This window comes from Microcebus murinus, chromosome 32, assembly GCF_040939455.1.
Source record: "Microcebus murinus isolate Inina chromosome 32, M.murinus_Inina_mat1.0, whole genome shotgun sequence".
NCBI lineage: Eukaryota > Metazoa > Chordata > Mammalia > Primates > Cheirogaleidae > Microcebus > Microcebus murinus.
In genome coordinates, this window is record NC_134135.1 from 4349695 (window position 1) to 4371832 (window position 22138).

At 38.1% G+C, this 22138-nt stretch overlaps 1 protein-coding gene across 1 annotated transcript; it reads left to right on the forward strand.

The window, feature by feature from the left end:
• The first annotated feature begins 1279 nt into the window (after window positions 1–1279).
• On the forward strand, window positions 1280–2314 carry LOC105867595 (vomeronasal type-1 receptor 2). Its single transcript, XM_012757810.3, is given in 1 exon segment — window positions 1280–2314. A coding segment is annotated over 1 exon segment (1035 nt).
• The last annotated feature ends 19824 nt before the right edge of the window (window positions 2315–22138 follow it).

The window sequence follows — 22138 nt, forward strand, 5'->3', positions numbered from 1 at the left end:
TCTTTGTGTTTGATCCAAGTGTTATGAAAATCTGAATTGTAATTTTTTTTCCTTTTTTCTGAAGCAGATCACAAGAAGGGCAGATGAATTGTAATTTTAAAATTAATCTATTTAATACAGTATACAGAAGTCACAGAAATATTTTTAAGAATATAATAGTTATTTCTGTAAAAGCCATGTGCATGGAAGCTCCTTAATGAATACAATAGACCTAACTGAATTATCTATCGGAATAAACACTGTAACTGAGTAGTGATTGCCGAATTATTATAATTATTTTTCAGTAATTTGGATGTGACATGCTTAATGGAGACAGTAAATGTGTCTGCCTTTACTGAAAATATCTGTGGTCTGTTGACCATGGTGAGACTATTTTTCTTCTTGATATTAGGGAAAGGCCTGTAAGAAGAAGTTGACATCATAATAGCGGGTTTCAGACAGCAAACAATTAAGGACTTAATTTAAACATTTTAATTGTAAATGAATAAATTGATTATAAATATAATCTCATTAGGAAAAACAGTGGTTTTAAGGCTTTTATGTTTCTTGTTATATTTTCTCTGGTTTAAAAACCAGTTATTCCCAGTTATTCTGTGATGGGTGCCATTGTATTTTTGGTCCATGCAAAAAATTAAATGAGTTTTTCTGTTGTCATCCTAGCATTTATCTACATTAAGTAAATCAAATTGGGTCATATAAAATTATTCATTGCATCTACTATTTATTCAGACCTCTGAATATTCATTTATAAATTATATTGGTCTGTAGAATACTTAGACAAAAATGGGAATTTATCAAGCCAAATTTATAAAGTAAAATAAATTTTAAATATGACAAAGTATTTATAAGTGTATGTATATATGTGTGTGTGTATATATATATTACATATATATATACACACACACATATATATATATATAATTTAAAGAATACAACTGGGTAACTTTCATAATAAAGCACAGCAGTGAATACTGATATCTTTGCAACCAGGGTATGCAGGTTCAAATCCTGCCTCTACTGCTATTTATGTGAGTCATCTAACTTTCCTGTGAGTGAATTCTCCTAGTTGATAAAAGGAAAATAATATTAAGCCCTAACTCATAGGATTATGAATATTAAATGTTAGAACAAGTAAAGTGTTATTTTAACTACTAATTCTCAGGGGGAAAGAATAGTAAGTAGAGATGTCATTTTCCGTGAAAATGTAGCCCACAACTCATGTTTCCATGCAGAGCCCTCTGCTTATGAATTTGAATATCGAGTCCTGGAAAATGACAGAATGGCCTCCGTGGATTTGAAAGTAGGAATAATCTTCCTATTCCAGATTGTCATTGGAATCCTGGGGAATTTTTCACTCTTGTATCATTATATGTTCCTTTATGTCAGTGGATGCAGGCCAAAACCCATGGATTTGATTCTCAAGCACCTGACTGTAGCCAACTCCTTGGCTGTTCTCTCTCGAGGAATCCCAGAGGCCATGACAGCTTTTGGGTTGAAACAGTTAATCAATTATTTTGGATGCAAAGTTTTTTTATATGTTCACAGAGTGTCTAGGGGTGTGTCCATTGGTACTACCTGCCTCCTGAGTGTCTTCCAGTTGATCACAATCCACCCTATGAACTCCAGGTGGGCAGAGATTAAAGCAAAAGCCCCAAAGTACATTGGCCTCTCCAGTATCCTGTGCTGGGTTCTCCACATACTGGTAAATATCATTTTTCCTGTTTATACAACTAGGAAATGGAGCAACAAAAACATTACAAAGAGAAAAGATCTTGGATATTGTTCTGCTCCACTTCATGACAGAGTCATTGTTTCAGTGTATTCAGCATTGACATCTTCCCATGATGTTGTATGTTTGGGTCTCATGCTCTGGTCCAGCAGCTCCATGGTTTTCATCCTGCACAGGCACAAGCGGCGGATCCAACACATTCACAGGAACAACCTCTCCCCAAGATCCTCACCTGAGACCGGAGCCACCCAAAGCATCCTTGTCTTGGTGAGCACTTTTGTGTCATTTTATGCCTTTTCCTCCATCACTTATGTTTATTTAGCTCTCTTTGATAATTCCGTTGGGTGGCTGGTGAACATTGCTGCACTCATCACTGCATGTTTCCCAACTATTAGCCCATTTGTTCTCATGAGCCACGACCCCGGCATATCCAGGTTCTGCTGTGTCTGCTGTGGAAGAAATACATGATTCTTTCATCTCATCAGAAAAATATGCATTGTCTACCTTGCATCATATTCAGCCATTGATACACTCAGACCTGAAAGAATCGTGAGCCAATGTTACTGCAGAGAGAGGGGTGAATGAGTTAGGCTGAGGCTGGCCAAACATGAAATAATAATAATGGCCAAAGCAAATGAAATCTTAGGTGATTAATATGTAAGTACTTACATACTTGTATTTTTATGCATGGTTTCAGTGGAAAAATTCAGATCACGTAAAATAGGCCTGAAATAATGTACAGCTACTGAAAATGTCTTTGAATGTGTAAGGTTCAATCTGAGATGTGAAATGATCCCAAAATGTACTGGAGCTTGGAATTGTATGGACCGTTGCATAAAGGGGAATAGCATGCGGGTGGTTGCTATGGTTTGGATATTTGACCTACAAACCTCATGTTTAAATTTGATCCCCAATGTTGGAGGCATAATGGGAGGTGCTTGGGTAATAGGGGTGGATCCCTTATGAATGGCGTGGTGCTGCATTGCAGTGATGAGTAAGTTCTATTAGCTCCTACCAGAGCTGGTTGTTAAGAAGAGCCTGACATCTCCTCCCTCAACCCTTGCTTCCTCTCTTGCCTTGTGATCTCTGCATTTGCCTGCTCCCCTTGGCCTTCTGCCATGATAGAAGCCACCGGAAGCCCTCACCAGAAGCAGATGCTGGCAGCAGGCTTCTTGTACAGCCTGCAGAACTGTGAACCAAGTAAATCTCTTTTCTTTATAGATTACCCAGCCTCAGGTATTCCTTTATAGCAACACAAAAAGCCTAAGACAGTCTTTCAAGAAACTGGGGGTGAGGGCAGTGACCTTGATTTGTGATGCAAAAGGCCTGGGGTACAACTAGAAGGAAAATTAGTTTTTAGTTATTGTAGGGTTTGGAGGCTGGATTGTGAACATTGTGACTTTCATCCTAAAGAAGTTGTGGATGTTTGAAATATGATCATGCTTATTGAGAATGATTAGCACGTTAAAATACTTTTAGGTAAATATTTGAAGGATATTTGTGGGGGGATGAAAAGTAACGTGGGATGATGTGTCAGCTGGCTTTACAAAGAGCGCAGGTGGGAGGCAATGAAGAAATAGAGATTTAGCATGCAGGAAAACTGAATAGATTTTGGTGATGCTTAGAAGGTGGATTGGAATGGGTTAAGCCTTGATAGCAGTTGGCTAAATTGGCGAGCCAGAGGTTTCAGGGTGGACTTTTTATTTCCAAATTGAGGAGACAAGTTTATGGAAGAAAATTCACCAGTTTTGGAGCAGTAGATGAGTATCAATTTGGAGCTGAAGGCATGAATCTGTTTTGTTTAATGAGGATATTTAGTGATTTTGAAGTCACCAAGAGATGAAAATGAACACCTTCACGTGGAAAAAAAGAATATTAACTCAGACATAGGAAATATTTTTGTATGCTCCTTTGTAAGTTATAAACAGTTATTTTTTAAAGTAAACATCTCATTTTGGAATAATTTCAGAGTTGGAGGAAATTTACAAAGGTAACACAGAGATTTCCCAAACATTTTTCACCCAGTACCCCTAATGTTAACATTTTGCCATAGTATATTTTTCAAAACCAGGAAACAAACATTGGTACATTACTATTAACTAAACTCCAGACTTTATTTATATCTCACCTGTTTTGACACAGTCTTTTTTTCTTTCTCAGGATTCAATCTAGGACATCACATTATAGTTAGTCATCTTATTTCCCCAGTCTGTTATACTCTGTGTTTTTGGTTTTTTGGGTTTTTTTCGTTTGTTTTTCATGACATTGAAAGGTTTGAGGAGTACTGGTTCAGTACTTTTTACACTGTCCCTAAGATTCAATTTGTCTATTGTTTTTCTCATGAGTCTACTGTTTTTATGGGTTTGGGGGAAGAATGTCACATCCCATCATATCATATACTGTTGGAAGTTTCATGCAATTCCTAGGAGTTGTCTCTGGTGATGTTAATCTTGACTAGGTAGTTAAGGAAATGTTTGCAAGGTTTCTGCACTGTAAAGTTACTGTATTTTCCTTTCCATACTCTATTCTTTGGAAGGGAGTTTCTAAGCCCCACCAACACTCAAGCGTATGTGTTTGTGTGGAGCAGCATTGAATTGAGCTCCACCTAGTGGGGAGGTAAATACTCATGTCTATTATTTGCCATTCTTCTGTAGGGAAGATTCCACTTTTCTCCCTCCTTTATTTGTTTGTTTAATTATTAACTCACATCAGCATGAACTCACTTACATTTATCTTATACTTTGTGTTATAACTCAACACTAAGCAATTTATTTTGTTACTTAAATTGTTGCAGCTTTGATCATTGGGAGGTGTGGTGTAATTAAAAAATATATATAATATCTGGTCTTTGTCCTGTTTCCTGGTTCAAAATCTCTTGGCATTTCCTGAATGATAAGAGGGTCTTTGTCATGCAAATGAGGCAAAGTTATGGCAGAGGTGCCTATGTGGCTTTAGGATGGGGGCTGGTTACCGGAAAGACCAATGATGTAATTAGATGGAACTTTAGCCACCAGACCTCTGGACAGGAAGGAGGCTGGAGATTGAGTTCAATCTCAATGTCAGTGATTGAATCAATCATGCCTAGGTAATAAAACCCTAGGTTTTACAAAACCCTGCACACTGAGGTTTGGGGGAGCTTTCTGGTGGAGGAAACATATCAGTGGACTCAGAGGTTGATACGCTTTGACCCCATAGGGACGTAAGCTCCCGTGCTAGAACCCGCTTAGACCTTGCATTGTATGTTTCTTCATGTGACAATGTATTGAGATCTTTTATCATAGTAATCGTTAGTATTGCACTGTGAGATGTTCTAGCAAATTGTGGAACAAGAGGGCGTTGTGGGAGGCCCTGAATTTGTATTTGGCCTAGCATGAGTGTGGTTGGCTTGGGGGTGTGAGACTTGCACCTGGCATCTGAAGTGGGGGTGACCTTTTGAAGGACGCTGCTCTTGACTGGTGGCGTCTGTGCTAACACCAGGCAGTGTCGTAACTGAGTTGAATTGTGGAACATCCAGCTGGTGTCAGAATACAGGTGCCCCTTCAAATTGGCTCCTTTGTCCCTTTGATATGGCCTCAATCTTTTGTTTTTGGAGTATTTCCTTATTCTTACTTTTTGCCACTAGAGGCTCCCCCAGGCGCATTTTGTATTTTCCCTACCCTGGCCTTAGAATCAGCCGCTTCTCCAAGGAGCCTTCTATTAAAGAATAGTATTAGAAATCAAGATGTGGGTACTGGGTATTCTTATTGATACTGAGGTATCATTTCTATTTTTCCCTCTAAGAAGGCAGACCTAGAAATATCTATTTACTCACATTTATAATTTTTCTGTATCTACCTACTCATCTACTTACCTGCCTATAGCTACATATGTGTTCATACTGGTGTCTCTGACTCTAATCCAATACCACAGGGTTCAGTATAGCTTTTCCCTGTTGCCTTTCCAGACCTATCAAGTATTATGGCATTGCATGCCTTTGACGGGTCTTGTATCTTCATCATAGCTGTATGTTGCTGTTCTGTTCAAACTTAAGAAAGATTATTGACTGTTGAAATTGGTTAATTGCTAGGCATGTTCGCAACTTATGTTGGACAAGGAGAATTTAGAAGTACCTTGAGAAAACAAATTAACTTTTCCTCTTGGCCTTTTAAAATTCACTTGTAGGATCAAAAATCTACACAGGGTATCATGAACTCTCTGGTTTATTAGGCAATATAAACAATAACGAATATGTCTATGCTCCCTATTGGCATTATCCCTACCCCAAGCTGAGTTCTGCCGTTGGGCAAATAAGAAAGCCACTCCCTCTGTTTCTCCTGCTAATTAATCCAAGATTTCTGTCCTTTTCAGGATCCTTGTATCAGGAATGAAAACAGGTAAGGGATCCATTAGGTTCATATGGTACTAGTTCAGTAGCATCACTACGCTCTTGTTTTTGCAGATGTTTATTGCTGCAACTTTCTTTCTTTCTTTTTTTTTTTTTTTTGAGACAGTCTCGCTTTGTTGCCCAGGCTAGAGGGAGTGCCGTGGCCTCAGCCTATCTCACAGCAACCTCAAACTCCTGGGCTCAAGCGATCCTCCTGCCTCACCCTCCCAAGTAGCTGGGACTACAGGCATGCACCACCATGCCCGGCTAATTTTTTCTATATATTTTTAGTTGGCTGATTAATTACTTTCTATTTTTAGTAGAGACAGGGTCTCACTCTTGCTCAGGCTGGTTTTGAACTCCTGACCTTGAGCAATCCTCCCGCCTCAGCCTCCCAGAGTGCTAGGATTACAGGCGTGAGCCACCGCACCCAGCCTGCAACTGGTGCCCCTTTCTTTCATAACGATTTTGGAGTTTCATAACACATCAGTAGTCCTCCAATGCTTTGCTTTTTGCACATTTTAATGAGTTTTGTGAAACTCTGTGACCTCATTTCAAATGGAATCTAACATTTTAATCTAAAATGTAAATCTAATTGAGAGAGTATTGCAAAAGGTACAATTTTCAGAATGTTTTAAGTATTTACTCACAAAAATAAAAATTCTATATCACCAAAAATAGACCTATGTGGAATGTTTTAGCTTTATAGCATTACAGCATAATCTCCAAAGTTGGAAATGACCCAAACAGCCAACAAGTGACAGATGGATGAACTGTGGTGCACCCATAGAATGGAATACCGCTCAGCAATAACCATGAATGAACCCTTGATATCAGCAGTGATATGCTTGAATAGCAAAGGCACTAAAGTGAGTGAAATAAGCCAGTTTCAAAATGTCTATGTACTCACACCCATGTTCATAGCGTTATCCGTAATAGCCAAAGGTGGACACAACCCAAATGTCTATTGATGGATGAATGGATAAACAAAATGTTGTATGTATACACATACAATGTGGGATATTTTTCAGCCTTAAAGAGGAAGGAAGTTCTGACACACGCTACAACATGCATGAACCTTGAGGACAGTGTGCTGACTGAAAGAAGCCATCACAAAAAGATAAACACTGTATGTATCCACCTATTTGTGATACCTAAAGCAGTCAAGTTCGTAGAAACAAAATCTTTGTTCTGAGGGTTCCCATGTACACATGTCAAATAAAATATGTATCTTTTCCCTCCTCTTAATCAGTCTGCCTCATGTCAGTGATTTTTTTCTGGGAACCTTAGAGGGGCAAGAGCCTTTGCTCCCCACAGTGTGGCATAGTGAGCCGGATGACAAAACTGCTCTGTTCTTCTGGAAAGCTCTAGTGAAGAGAAGCCCTGCACCTGACAAAGCTGGCAAAAATAGTAAAAATTTCTTACCGAGCCAGTCCCCTGGCCTTTCTCTCTCTGTACAATCCAGTTCACTGATGGTAAAAATCACTGTTTGTCTGTCTTGATTAATGGGGAAAAGGCCAGGCTTGGTGGCTCACGCCTGTAATCCTAACACTCTGGGAGGCTGAGGCGGGAGGATCGCTCAAGGTCAGGAGTTCGAAACCAGCCTGAGTGAAAGCGAGACCCTGTCTCTACTAAAAATAGAAAGAAATTAATTGGCCAACTAAAAATATATAGAAAAAATTAGCCGGGCATGGTGGCGCATGCCCGTAGTCCCAGCTACTCAGGAGGCTGAGGCAGGAGGATCGCTTGAGCCCAGGAGTTTGAGGTTTCTGCGAGCTAGGCTGACGCCACGGCACTCTACTGCGGGCAACAGAGTGAGACTGTCTCAAAAAAAGAAAAGAAAATTCATAACCAAAAGATAAATCCTTTAACCTAGAAAAATAGATTTTAGAGATCTCTCATTCTAAATGATTGCCTTATTTATATTAATAGAGAAAGTCGGTAAAAGGAAGGACACATAATTGTGCTATGACTAGCCTGAAGCATTCTCTTGACAAAATTAAAGAGCAAACTCTGACCTAAAAGATAAAATTCCTTTGTATTCTGCCTCTGCAGGAATAGCCGCTGCAGTGGGAACATCAATAGAAGCCAATTCACTCTGTGGCCTAGTGTTAAAATCGTGGTTGGGTTTGAGTCCTGGTCAGGGAATGAGTCTGTTTTGGTTTGATATTTGTGTGGCTTTTTCTGTTCATCAATCCTTTCCTTTTCATAGGCAATAATTAATTTCCTGTTTTCTTCCACATGTGGGAGGCACATGTTCACTGCAACTTTAACCTCCTGGGTCCACGCGATCCTCCTGCCTCAGCCTCCCAAGTAGCTGGTACTACAGGTGCATGCCACCACGACCAGCTAACTTTTTCTATTTTTTTTTTTTTGTATTTTTTTTTTTTTTTGAGACAGAGTCTCGCTTTGTTGCCCAGGCTAGTGTGAGTGCCGTGGCGTCAGCCTAGCTCACAGCAACCTCAAACTCCTGGGCTCGAGCGATCCTTCTGTCTCAGCCTCCCGAGTAGCTGGGACTACAGGCATGCGCCACCATGCCCGGCTAATTTTTTATATATATATCAGTTGGCCAATTAGTTTCTTTCTATTTTTATAGTAGAGACGGGGTCTTGCTCTTGCTCAGGCTGGTTTTGAACTCCTGACCTTGAGCAATCCGCCCGCCTCGGCCTCCCAAGAGCTAGGATAACAGGCGTGAGCCACCGCGCCCGGCCTAACTTTTTCTATTTTTAATAGAGACTAAATTTAACTTTGCTTTTTTCTCAAGCTGGTCTTGAACTCTTGACCTCAAATGATCCTCCCACCTTGGTTTCCCAGAGTGCTAGGATTACAGATGTGAGCCACCATGCCTGGCCTGGTTTTCTCTTTTAAACAATATTTTCATGTAATATTAATAGAGATGATAAAAGATTTTTGTTTCCCCTTTTGAGTAAACTCAAAACAAGAAAAAAAAAAGAGAAAGAGAGACATATTCAGTTTGCCTCTTTATTAGCTTGTCTTTCAGTTTGTCTTTATTAGATCTTATGATTGTCTGAAAAACTGAGTCTCCTTTCTATTAAAGAGTAAAGCTTTTACCTTGTAAAATATTTAAATTATCACTTTGGCTGAATGAGTATTATTTTATAGTAACCTGTGGTCCTATTTTGTGACAAAAAATGTTTTTTTTTTTTGTTTGTTTGTTTTTTTGAGACAGAGTCTCACTTTGTTGCTCAGGCTAGAGTGAGTGCCGTGGCGTCAGCCTAGCTCACAGCAACCTCAAACTCCTGGGCTTGAGTGATCCTTCTGCCTCAGCCTCCCGAGTAGCTGGGACTACAGGCATGTGCCACCATGCCCGGCTAATTTTTTCTATATATATCAGTTGGCCAATTAATTTCTTTCTATTTATAGTAGAGACGGGGTCTTGCTCTTGCTCAGGCTGGTTTTGAACTCCTGACCTTGAGCAATCCACCCGCCTCGGCCTCCCAAGAGCTAGGATTACAGGCGTGAGCCACAGCGCCCGGCCTAAAAAATGTTTTAAATCTTTGATATTTGACAAACTTTCCAAAATCAAAATTCTAAATTCAGTCTGTTTGACTTCAAATTAGTTTTTTTTTAAACATTAGAGCCACTAACAGTCGAAGAGAGACATATTAGTTTTATTTGGTATGTTAAAACTATAGATGAAGCATTGTCAAATATGAAATGGTATTTAACTTTCTATGGGTTATATTTATATAAACATGTTATTAATATGTGTTCTTCCAGAGAAGATGTAAGACTCTGGAATAGAAAAGTAAACAAAAAGTGAAAAGTGGAGGTATGTAGGCACACAATTTTGGGGATATTATTTTTTATATTTGAAGATTTTTGCAAGGCATGTTGTTAATCCACCCACAGGGAGAATGTGCAATTATAATGGTGCACTAATCTTATGTCTAGGAACCACAGAGGTGATTCACATGTGCTCAATCAGTGTGATCAATGATCCAAATTCCATGTATGTGATAACGGGACAGACAGTTTAGACTCTGTAAATGTATAAACAGGGAGTATTTCCATAAAGATAATTCACCTGTAATCACCATACAGTACCATTTTCTTTCTCTCTCTTTCTTTCTTTCTTTCTTTCTTTCTTTCTTTCTTTCTTTCTTTCTTTCTTTCTTTCCTTCCTTCCTTCCTTCCTTCCTTCCTTCCTTCCTTCCTTCCTTCCTTCCTTCCTTCCTTCCTTCCTTCCTTCCTTCCTTCCTTCCTTCCTTCCTTCCTTCCTTCCTTCCTTCCTTCCTTCCTTCCTTCCGAGTCTCACTTTGTTGCCCAGGCTAGAGTGAGTGCCGTGGCATCACCCTAGCTCACAGCAACCTCAAACTCCTGGGCTTACGTGATCCTTCAGCCTCAGCCTCCCAAGTAGCTGGGACTACAGGCATGCACCACCACGCCCAGCTAATTTTTTCTATATATTTTTAGTTGGTCAATTAATTTCTTTCTATTTTTAGTAGAATGGCATATTGCTCTTGCTCAGGCTGGTCTCAAACTCCTGACTTTGAGAGATCCTCCCACCTCGGCCTCCAGAGTGCTAGGATTACAGGCATGAGCCACCGTGTCCAGCCTATGTTTCAAGGACTACTAAGATTTACTTCTACTGGTATGAAAACATCTCCTTCACAGATCAGTACTTGAGGAAAGCTATTTGATTAGATGGTAATACAAATATGAAAATATTTATGTAAATATTGAACCAGGAACAGAATGTTAATGTGTGTCTATATATTTTATTGTTTAAATATTTTATTATTAAATTGGTTTGTGTGTGTGTTAGTTTTCTATTTCTATTCTGAAAAAGAGTAAAAAATTTCCCCCTTTTCAAACATCCAGAGTTTGGGAGATGCCATTTTTCTTCCATATATGAACAGTATATTGAGATACACACGTACATGCTGACTCTGTGAATAGGACTTTATGAATGAGAATAGGAATGTGTTAGTTTAGGTGATTGTGTGTTTAATAATAAGTGTTTATGAGTGTGTGATTTATTGGTGAGTGTTTTGATGAGTGTGACTTTGTTATGGAAAATGTGTGTATGTATGGCTATGTGAGTATATGACTATGTATTTGAGTGTATGTTGTGATAAACATGTATGATTGCCTTTATATGTAACTGTGTATTTGTGCATGTGTGTGATATGTATGTGTGTATGTATAAGGGCTGTCCACCCACCAGTATGACTATAATCCCTGACTCGGATGTGATGAGCATTAGATAGCAGACATAGATCAAACAGATATAGAAAAATGGACCCCAAAGCTGGGGGCCAAGCTGAAGATCAAGTGGGTTCTTGGCTTTGCACAGGAAAGAGTTCAAGAGTAAACCAACAGAGTAAGGCAAAAGCAAGTTTATTGAAGTAAGAAAAGAAAAAAACAGAGGTGGCTGCCTCATAGAGCAGCAACTATCTCTCAGAGCAACAGAGAATAGCACCTTGTGAGTTTCTGGGGTCTTATTTTGTACCTTTTATTTAATTTTATGTTAAGCCTAGAGAGGATTATTCATAACATTTCTGGGAAAGGGGTGGGGAGTTTCCCAAATCAAGGATCCCTCCCTTTTTTAAACCATATAGGGCAACTTCTGGGAGTTGCCATGGCATTTGTAAACTGTGGGAGTTTCTTTTGGTATGTTAATATATTATAAGCATGGTTTAATGAGTATCAAGGGTAACCTGAGGTTGTTTTTCCTGGTCATCTTGGTTCTAGCTGGTTTTAGCCAACTTCTCCATCACCTCTTGTTTTATCAGAGACCTTGGTTTGGGGTCTTATGACTATTGAGCAGGGCCCGCCAGTTCCCTATCTCAAAACTGTGTATTTGGTGGGGTGCTGTGGCTCACGCCTGTAATCTCAGCACTCTGGGAGGCCGAGGTGGATGGATCGCTCAAGGTCAGGAGTTCGAAACCAGCCTGAGCAAGAGCGAGACCCCGTCTCTACTAAAAATAGAAAGAAATTAATTGGCCAACTAAAAAAGTATAGAAAAAATTAGCCGGGCATGGCAACGCATGCCTGTAGTCCCAGCTACTCAGGAGGCTGAGGAAGGAGGATTGCTTGAGCCCAGGAGTTTGAGGTTGCTGTAAGCTAGGTTGATGCCACGGCACTCTAGCCTGGGCAACAGAGTGAGACTCTGACTCAAAAACAAAACAACAAAAAAACTGTGTTTTTGTAGGAAAAACCAAAGGATTAATTTGAACTCATGTTTTCTGTTTCTAAATTAATTACAAAAGCAATCAGTGCTCATTCCTGACAATTGAGCAAAAAGTAGGTGTAGAAAACTGTAGGTAACCTTTCGGGGTTCTTGATTTTAGGAAGTAACATTGGCTTATCTGATAGTTAAAAGAATTGTGAAATCTGCCTGTTTAATCACCTAATTCTGGTGTTTTATTTGTGAAGAACTCTTATAAACATCTCTCTTTTGTAGATGTGTTCTTTTTAGACTTCCCATTACTATTGGTTATTCAATATTGCTAAATTATGTTTTCCTAACAAACATCCATATCATGTAGACTTTCAAATATATTGGCACTTAATTGTGCAAATGAGGGCAATGATTTATAATATAAATTTGTGTCACCTTGTTCTTCTTCTGAGTTATAACTCTTTGAAAGTCCTTGTCAAGTTCTTTGTTTGATTCTATTTCAATACTCATAACGTAAATGATGGTGTGGCTCAGTGGTATGAAGATTAGAAAAAAACTCTATTTTGGGTAGAACTTCCTGGTGAAATAGACCATCCAGTGAGATGACGGGCTTCACAAATAGTCTCTCACATAACAGACAGCACGTCTTCTGGTCTCTTCCATGTGAACTCCAATCTGCCTCTAGGGAGAACAGAAAAGAAAGGGACTCTCCCAAACACACCAAGGGTCTCTTGAGAGATGCTAATTTGGAATTTGTCCTTGTGTTTTGGTAATTAGCAGCTGGGAAAAAGGCTTTAACAAATATTCTCAACACCCCAAGCCTGTACTCTCATTGCCACTACAGGTGAAATGGTAATTGCACCTCTAAGGGAAGGTGAGGTCACAGAATTACAAACCCATATCTCTGGGTCTGGCTGCCTCCCTCCCACACAATACTGGCTGCTGTGACCTTCATACTGAACCAATCGTCCTGGAGATGAGAAGAAATCAGGTGAGTATTTTCTATTTCGGTCTGTGAGGGAAGGATGCCTACCAGGAGTGTGGGTAAGTGAACATAAGAAGAAAAAAGAATTCTTCAAGGTTTAAAACTGACCCAGTGCCAAAGTCATACAAGAAGGTAGAATACTTGAAGCACAAGTTGAGCTAGTAAAGAGAGGTGAGGTCCTAGACCCTGAACCAATCCTTGACAGCTCCTAAAGTAATTTAGTGTAACCTGCTTTTCAAGGTGCTTAAGGACTGTAGTTTTAAAATCAAACTGTTGTTTAGCCTACCTTACAGGAATCATAGAGTAGATTTTTCAGGATTATTTGAACTGTGCCATTAATATTATATTTCCATGATTATCAGAAAGAATGAGATGAATCTACAGGAATCATGAAGTCCTGGATAGAAACAGTGCATCTGAATGGCAATTACTGGAATAGAAAGGTTTTCTCTAACTCAGAGTGTGAAGTGCTTAATGGAGACAGTAATTGTGTCTCTGTTGAAAACATCCATGGTCTGTCTAGTACGGTAAGACTGGTTTTCCTCTAGAAGTTAGGGAAGCAGCATTTAAGAAAAGGTAATTTTATAATAATGGGTTAAAGTAGCAGCTGTCAGGATCAAATGTATCCTTTGATATTTTTCTATGCTTTAAAAAGATTCCAATATTAATCTAAAGCTTTACAATTTCAATTTATAAAATAAAAATATTTATACATTAGTTCTAATTTGTGTATGTGTCTTTTTTTTTTTTTTTTTTTTTGAGACAGAGTCTCACTCTGTTGCCTGGGCTAGAGTGCTGTGGCATCAACCTAGTTCACAGAAACCTCAAACTCTTGGGCTCAAGCAATTCTTCTGCCTCAGCCTCACAAGTAGCTGGGACTACAGGCATATGCCACCATGCCTGGCTAATTTTTTCTATATATATTAGTTGGCCAATTAATTTCTTTCTATTTATAGTAGAGACAGGGTCTTGCTCTTGCCCAGGCTGGTTTCGAATTCCTGACCTCGAGCAATCCGCCCGCCTCGGCCTCCCAGAGTGCTAGGATTACAGGCGTGAGCCACCGCGCCTGGCCTGTATATGTCTTATATTGTAATATATTTCACCAATCTTGTCCAGTGACTAATATCTTATTTAACTCAGGTATTAATTATAAGTGTATGTTCTAGAATTAGTAGATTAGTAATGCTTTAGTGTTTTCCCTGCAATGTTTGATCACATATTAGTATTTAATGTACCATAATTTAGATCATGGCATAATATTCACTAATTTCTATGATATTTGCCATTTTGTTCCTTGTGTAAAAGGGAATGGGTCTTTCTATAGCCATCCTAACATCAGACCAATTGTGCACTCATTACCTCCAACTTGTCATGTGGCACACTCATATATAGGCACATTCATATATATATGTGAATAATATATTAATATATTATATTAATTATGTATATTAATATAAAATAACACCTATAGTTTACTTTAATGCTTTGTTTATAATTAGTATTGGGAAAAATAAATCTACATAAATGAAAAATTATTATAACCATAATGATACAGTAAAATACCACCAATAAAATTATTATAACCATAATTATACAGCAAACTACAACCAATTTAAGATAGCAATATAAGGTGTAAAATTAACTAAATAAGTCTGGAATATTTGAAGAAGGCAGCTAATTAATTTTGTTGCTATAGCATACTGTTTAAATATATGCCTTATTTCCTATCCCAGACAAGTTCAAGTCCCTACTTTGCCCCCAAACATGGTCTGAATTTCGGCAATCATTAATTTTTTTCTGCCTAACTGCTTCTTACCTTTTAATGAATATATTAGTTGTTCCTAATTCATGAATGTGAAGAATAAAGAAGTAGCTATATGGATATCCTTTACAGCAGTGATTTGTACATTATAAGTATTCTTTAAAGGTTATGCATTCAACTCTTAGAAGCCTAGTGATGAAAAAAAGTAACTGTTTCTAAGTGGGAGCTAATGTAAGAGGAGAGTATTGGATTTCAGTTGACATGACGTATGTAGCCCATGCCTTATATTCCCATGCAGGATCTTCTGATTTTGAAAAAAGACCAAAAAATTTCAATCACCGGGAACTGGCAGAATGGCCTCCAAGGATTTGGCTATAGGAATGCTGTACTTATCACAGGCAATAGTTGGAATTCTGGGGAATTTCTGTCTTCTCTGCCATTATTTCTTCCTTAACTTCACTGGTTGCAGGGTAAGATCCACTAACATGATTCTCAGACACTTGACTGTAGCCAACTCCTTGGTCATCCTCTCTAAAGGAGTCCCCCAGACAATGGCAGCCTTTGGGGTGATACATTTCCTCAATGATATTGAATGCAAACTTGTCTTCTACGTCCACAGGGTGGGCAGGGGTGTGTCCATCAGCTCCACCTGCCTCTTGAGTGTCTTCCAGGTGATCACAATCAGCCCCAGGAACTCCAGGTGGGCAGAGCTTAAAGAGAAAGCTCCCAGGTGCATTGGCTTTTCTATTTTCCTGTGCTGGATTCTGCACATGATGCTAAATATTGTCATTCTTCTGTATGTAACTGGCAAATGGAGCAACACAAATGTCACAAATGAAAGAGATTATGGTTACTGTCATGCTGAAGTTCATGACAACATCACAGACTTACTGTATATAGTATTGTTGTTGTTCCCTGATATTTTCTGTCTGGGGCTCATGTTCTCGGCCAGCAGCTCCATGGTTTTCATCTTGCATAGGCACAAGCAGAGAGTCCAACACATTCAGAGAACCAATGTCTCATGTAAATCAACCCCTGAGACCAGAGCCACTCAAAACATCCTGGTTCTGGTGAGCACCTTTGTATCTTTGTACACCCTTTCCTCCATGTTTCATGTTTGTTTTGCTTTTTTGAATAATTCTAGCTGGTGGCTGGTGAACACTGCTACACTCGTCGCTGCTTGTTTCCCAACTGTCAGCCCCTTTGTTCTCATGAGCTGGGACTCCAGTGCATCCAGGCTCTGCTTTGCCTGGATAAGGAATACAGAATCCTCTAGTCTTATGAGAAATATTTAACTTATATGTATTTTCACAATGTTCATTGGTGTATTTATTCCTTCTCCTCAGAGTCTTAAGCTCATTTATGAAACACAGTACCAGAGAGTGGTGAACAAGACAGAAAACAAAACTCCTGCTCCACAATAACCAATCAAACAGCAGTTGTAAATTAAATATATAAAAGCTTATGTAATTGAAATGTTATTAATGCTTGCAGGGGAGGAGTTCTAAGTCTATGTGATAATAAAACAGAAGGTCCTGAAACAATCTGGAGCTGATGGAGACATCATTGAGTGTGTAGCTTTCAATCTGACACAATACACATGCCAAGACATTAACTGCACATGAGACTGTAGGAAAAGCTCCATGAAAATGGAACGGCATGTGAGATAATCATTCAAGAAACTTAATAAAAAAGATGCTTCCACAGAATAATGAGTAGTATGGAGTTTAGCTGGAGGGTAAATTCGATTTCAGAGAGGAGGCTTTAAGGGACAAGTTAGGAGTTTTGTATGTTACATCCTTAGAGAGACAACGGTCATTTGAAATACGATGTTATTAAGGGAGATTAGTACACTTAAAAATTAACATGTAACAAGGGCCAGATTGAACTGGAAAGCACAAAAGTATGTTTTCACTGATTTTGAAAAGAAACCAAGTGAATATGGACAATTAAAAAAGAATATCTGAGATAAAGTTGCGTGGATTTTGAGCTCCATAGAAGGTAAATTTTTCTTTATTACATAAAAGTGTCAACTGGGAATGTTAGCAAGAAAAAAGTTCAAGGATGCACTTTCATGTCCCTCGGTGAGGAAATGTTTAAGGTGGGATAGTCCATTAATTTTGGAGAGGTTGAGTTATAGACACTTGGAATGGTAAGTCATGAATCCACTTTGTTTATGTGGAGTTTTTGCCTTGTGGATTTAAAAATGAATATTGCCTTAATTTTAGAAAATATTTTTACATGGCTTTCTCTGTATTTACATTATAAATCAGAAGCAAAGTATTAAGGATTCAGAAATTGAGCAACAAAATAGTTTGATAGTTTGACTTACTGAATATATATTGAACCTCTGCTCTCCAAATAGAAACATTTTTCGCTTACATAAAATACCTTGGAAATATTTAACACAAATTAGATCACAAAGCAAGATATATATGTAGGTGTATATATGTGTATATATATATATGTGACTGTGTATATATATGTATTGACATATGTATATAAAACAAAACTATGTTTGTTTTCTATGAATCAACAGTACTAGAAAACTCTAAATTAATAAATTAAAAACTAATACTAATTATGAAAACAACAAAGTACTTTAATGTCTATTTTATCTATGTATATTGTGTTGCTAGTTGTTTAATTGGTCAAAATTGCGTGACTACCGATTCAATTGCTTTATTCATTAATCCTTACTATTGGTCTGTTTAGAGTTTCTATCTTTTCATGATTCAGTTTTGGTAGAGTTTATGTTTCTAGGGATTTATCCATTTCTTCTAGGTTATCCAAATTGTGTATAATTGTTCATAGTCTTTTATGATCCTTCATATTTCTATGTAATGTCTCCTTTTTTTATTTCTGATGATCTGAGTTTTCTCTCTCCCATTCCCCCTCTGACTTTGTCTTACTCATTAGCTAAACTTTGCCAATTTTGTTTCTTTTCAAAGAGCAACTTTTCATTTCATTGATCATTTCTATTGTTTTCTTAGTCTCTATTTCATTTACTTCTTCTCTATCTTTGTTATTTCCTACCTTCTATTAACTTTGGGCTTAGTTTGTTCTTCTTTTTCTAGTTTCTTGAGGGGGAAAGTTAAGTTGTTTCTGTGGGATCTTTTTTTTTTTTTTTTTTTTTTGAGACAGAGTCTCGCTTTGTTGCCCAGGCTAGAGTGAGTGCCGTGGCGTCAGCCTAGCTCACAGCAACCTCAAACTCCTGGGCTCGAGTGATCCTTCTGCCTCAGCCTCCCGGGTAGCTGGGACTACAGGCATGCGCCACCATGCCCGGCTAATTTTTTATATATATATCAGTTGGCCAATTAATTTCTTTCTATTTATAGTAGAGATGGGGTCTCGCTCTTGCTCAGGCTGGTTTTGAACTCCTGACCTTGAGCAATCCGCCCGCCTCGGCCTCCCAAGAGCTAGGATTACAGGCGTGAGCCACAGCGCCCGGCCTGTGGGATCTTTTTTTAAAAATAATAATCATGAAAATAATAACTGATCTTAATGCCATGCTTATTTTTTCAGTTTTATAAAATCTTCATCTCTATTAACTCATTTTATTCTTTCATTAGTTTTCATGAGGTAGGTACAGTTATTATCCCATTTTACACGAGAAAACAAAGGCACAGAGGAGACAATGGATTTGTCCAGGTTACACAGCTAAAGTAAGAAACAAAGCCAGGATTTCAACCCAGGTAGACAGGCTCCAGGGTGTGCAAGGTGGAGGGTGCTGGCTGTTATCAGCATCACAGAAGGACCTGGAAACTCTAACTTCATGTTTCCAGAGATATCATAGAGGTGGACCCTCTATATTATTTCCCAGGAAGCCCCTTAAAATGGTCAGGAAGAGTCTTGGATTGTACTCTGTGCAGCACTAAGATGGGTATAGGATGTGGGAATGTATCTGTTTAGCTCCTTTCACATACATTCAGCACAGTGATTCCCAAACTGACCACAGTAATAAAATAGGAGGCCAATTTATTCTAATGACCCTGAGTTCTGAGGGGAATTTTCACACTGAAGTACATCATGTATTAGTTGAAATCATCTATTAACAAATTGTACAGTACTGTTAAGAATCACAAATACTGAGAATAAAAAGAGAAGGAAATGAACAATATTAAGGTAGAAAACCTCCCCATGACTTAGAAATTATTATCACTTGTCCCATTTCCTTCTCTCTGCCTTATATCCAGTGGGCAAGTACAGGCATGTGTAATGCTTAAAAATGGTTAAACAAATTCATATCCAAGTCATTTACAGAGGACAAGCTTTCCTATGAATTTCAACACAAAGTGTATAAAATGTGCTAGTTTTACTAAGTACTTTGTCATATACTGGCAACCTCTTTAACATCTAGAGACTAGATACTGAAGATTGGATTCTTTTGTCTATTATATACACTATATATACATAGCAAAACAAAATACACAAAACATAAGAAAAATGGTATCTGAAAATGTCCAAGTACAAACACACTAGCATATTACCTTTTGTAATTCCTTCCCTCTCACCTCCTCCAAACCACTGAATAAGTACAGACAGTACTATACTGCTCACAGAGGTGGCTTATCAATTCTATTTTCAAAAGACAGTATTTCCTGTGAATTTTAGCAAAAAGATATTTACAAAGTGATATTTTACTATCTCTACGTTTAACATACGTCAGGCACTTCTAAACATCTAGTCTACCTAGGTAGACTAGATGTTTCAGATAAGGATTTAATTTGTCCACTACATACAGAGCAGTCTTGAATAAACTGCATGCATATAACAATCATTATAATTTGAAAGTGTCTTCAAAATACGAACATGCTGGCCTAGAACCCTTCCCTCCTCCACCAACCCAGTGGGCTACAATGCTCAAATTTTCAGAAGACAATCTTTCCTAGGAATTTCAAAGCAAAAATGTACAAAATATATTAGTTTACTGATTCTACTTTTGTCATACACTAGCAACCTCTTTAACATCTAGAAAGGCTAAATGCAAATTAGGACTTGTTTGTCTTTTACATACACTATATACACAGGTAAGCAAGACAAAATACACAGACAGGAACAATGGTTAATCTTGCCTCTGTAAGCTCACTGGCCTAGAGCTCTTCCTTCTCCTCCCTCCTTTCCTGAACCATCCACAAACACAACATGTGCTACTCAAGAGCTGGTTTGGCCATTCCCCCCCAAATTTCATATGAACTTTAACAAAAAGAAATTTACAAAAGGAATTACTACTTGTACTTTCAACATACATCAGAGGCACTTCAGAGCATCTAGAAAGACTAGATATTTCAAAAAAGTACTTTGTTTTGTCAACTATATACACAGTAGTGAGGAATAAAATGCACACACAAAACAATGCTTATAACATGAACATGTCTTCTACATATGACCCACAGTCTGGCACAGAATCTTCTCCTCCTACTTCTCAAGGTCTTCCATGTCCTCTAACCCAACAAACAAATGAGGATGCGTGTGGCTTCCAGAGGTGGTCTAACAATTCCACTTCAAAAATTTATTTCCAGAAGACATTTTTTCCTATGATTTTTTAAAAAAACAAATGGGTATTTACAAGATGTGTAATTTTCTAACTCTATCATAGTCGGCAACCTCTTTACACCTACAAAGGCTAGATGTAGCAAACGTTTTCTTGTAAAAGGTTGGGGGAAGTTGAGAGCAGCTTTTTCCCATTATATACACAGGCCTCCTGCTATAACCGGCCAGGCAATCTTCCCAAAGGCTGGCGGGCGTTTCCAAACAGCCAAGTGTGGTGTTGATTCTTCCGGGCCATGGTCTGGGGTGGAACGAACACCGACCCCCGACGGCCCAGCGCACCCGCTGGACCTGGCCGCGCTCCCGGTCTCACCGCCAACAATATACTCTTAAACAGCCAATGGATTAAACAAGAAATCCCAAGGAAAATTTAACAATACCTAGTGATTAGTGAAAAGGAAATCACAACATTCCAGTACTTTTAAGACATAGTGAAAACAGTGCTAAGTGGGAAATTGATAGCTATAAACGCTTACATTAAAAAACTAGAAAGTCTTCAAATCAACAGCCTAGCTTTACAATTCAAGTAACTAGAAAAAAGAACAAACTAATCCCACAGCTAGCAGAAGGAAATAAATAATAAAGATTAGAGCATAGACCAATGAAATAGAGAAGAGAAAAATAATACAACCAAAAGTTAGTTACTTGAGAAGATCAACAAAATGACAAACCTTTAGCTAGATGGATTAAGGAAAAAGAGTGTAGACTCAAATTACTAAAATCTGAAATGCAAATGAGGACATTAACTGATTCTACAGGAAAAAAAGTGTTATAACAGATTACTATGAACTGTTGTATGCTAACAAATTGGATAACCTGGATGAAATGAAAAAATTCCTAGAAACACACAATCTACCAAGACTAAATCATGAAGAAATAGAAAATGTGAATAGATCTATAACTAGTAAGGAGAGTGAATCAGTAAGATAAAAAGTGCCCCCAAAGAAAAGCCCTAGACCTATGGCTTCACTGGTGAATTCTAATAAGCATTTTAAAAAGAACTAATACGAATCCTCAAACTTTTCCAAACAATTAAAGAGAAGGGAACACTTCCTAACTCATTCTAATTCCAGCATTACCCTGATATCAAAGTCAGACAAAGCCACTACAAAAATCAAAACTACAGACCAACATCCCTTACAAACACTGATGTAAAAATCCTGAACAAAATACTAGCAAACTGAATTCAGCAACATATTAAAAGAATTATACACCATAACCAAGTGGGATTTGTTTCTGGAATGCAAGGATGGTTCAACATATGAATATCAACATACACATTAACAGAAGGAAGAAAAAAACCCCACATAATTATCTCAATTGATGCAGAAAACAAATTTTACAAACTTTAACACCCTTTCATAATAAACAAACAAACAAACAAAACCCCACCACTCACTAAACTAGGAATGAACTACCTCAACATAAGAGCCATACATGAAAAACCCACAGCAAACATTACACTCAATGGTGAAAGACTGAAAACTTTTCCTTTATGGTCAGGAACAAGACAAGGATGCCCACTCTCACCACTTCTATTCACCATAGTACTGGAAGTTCTAACCAGAATAATTAGGCAAGAAAAAGAAATAAAAGGCATC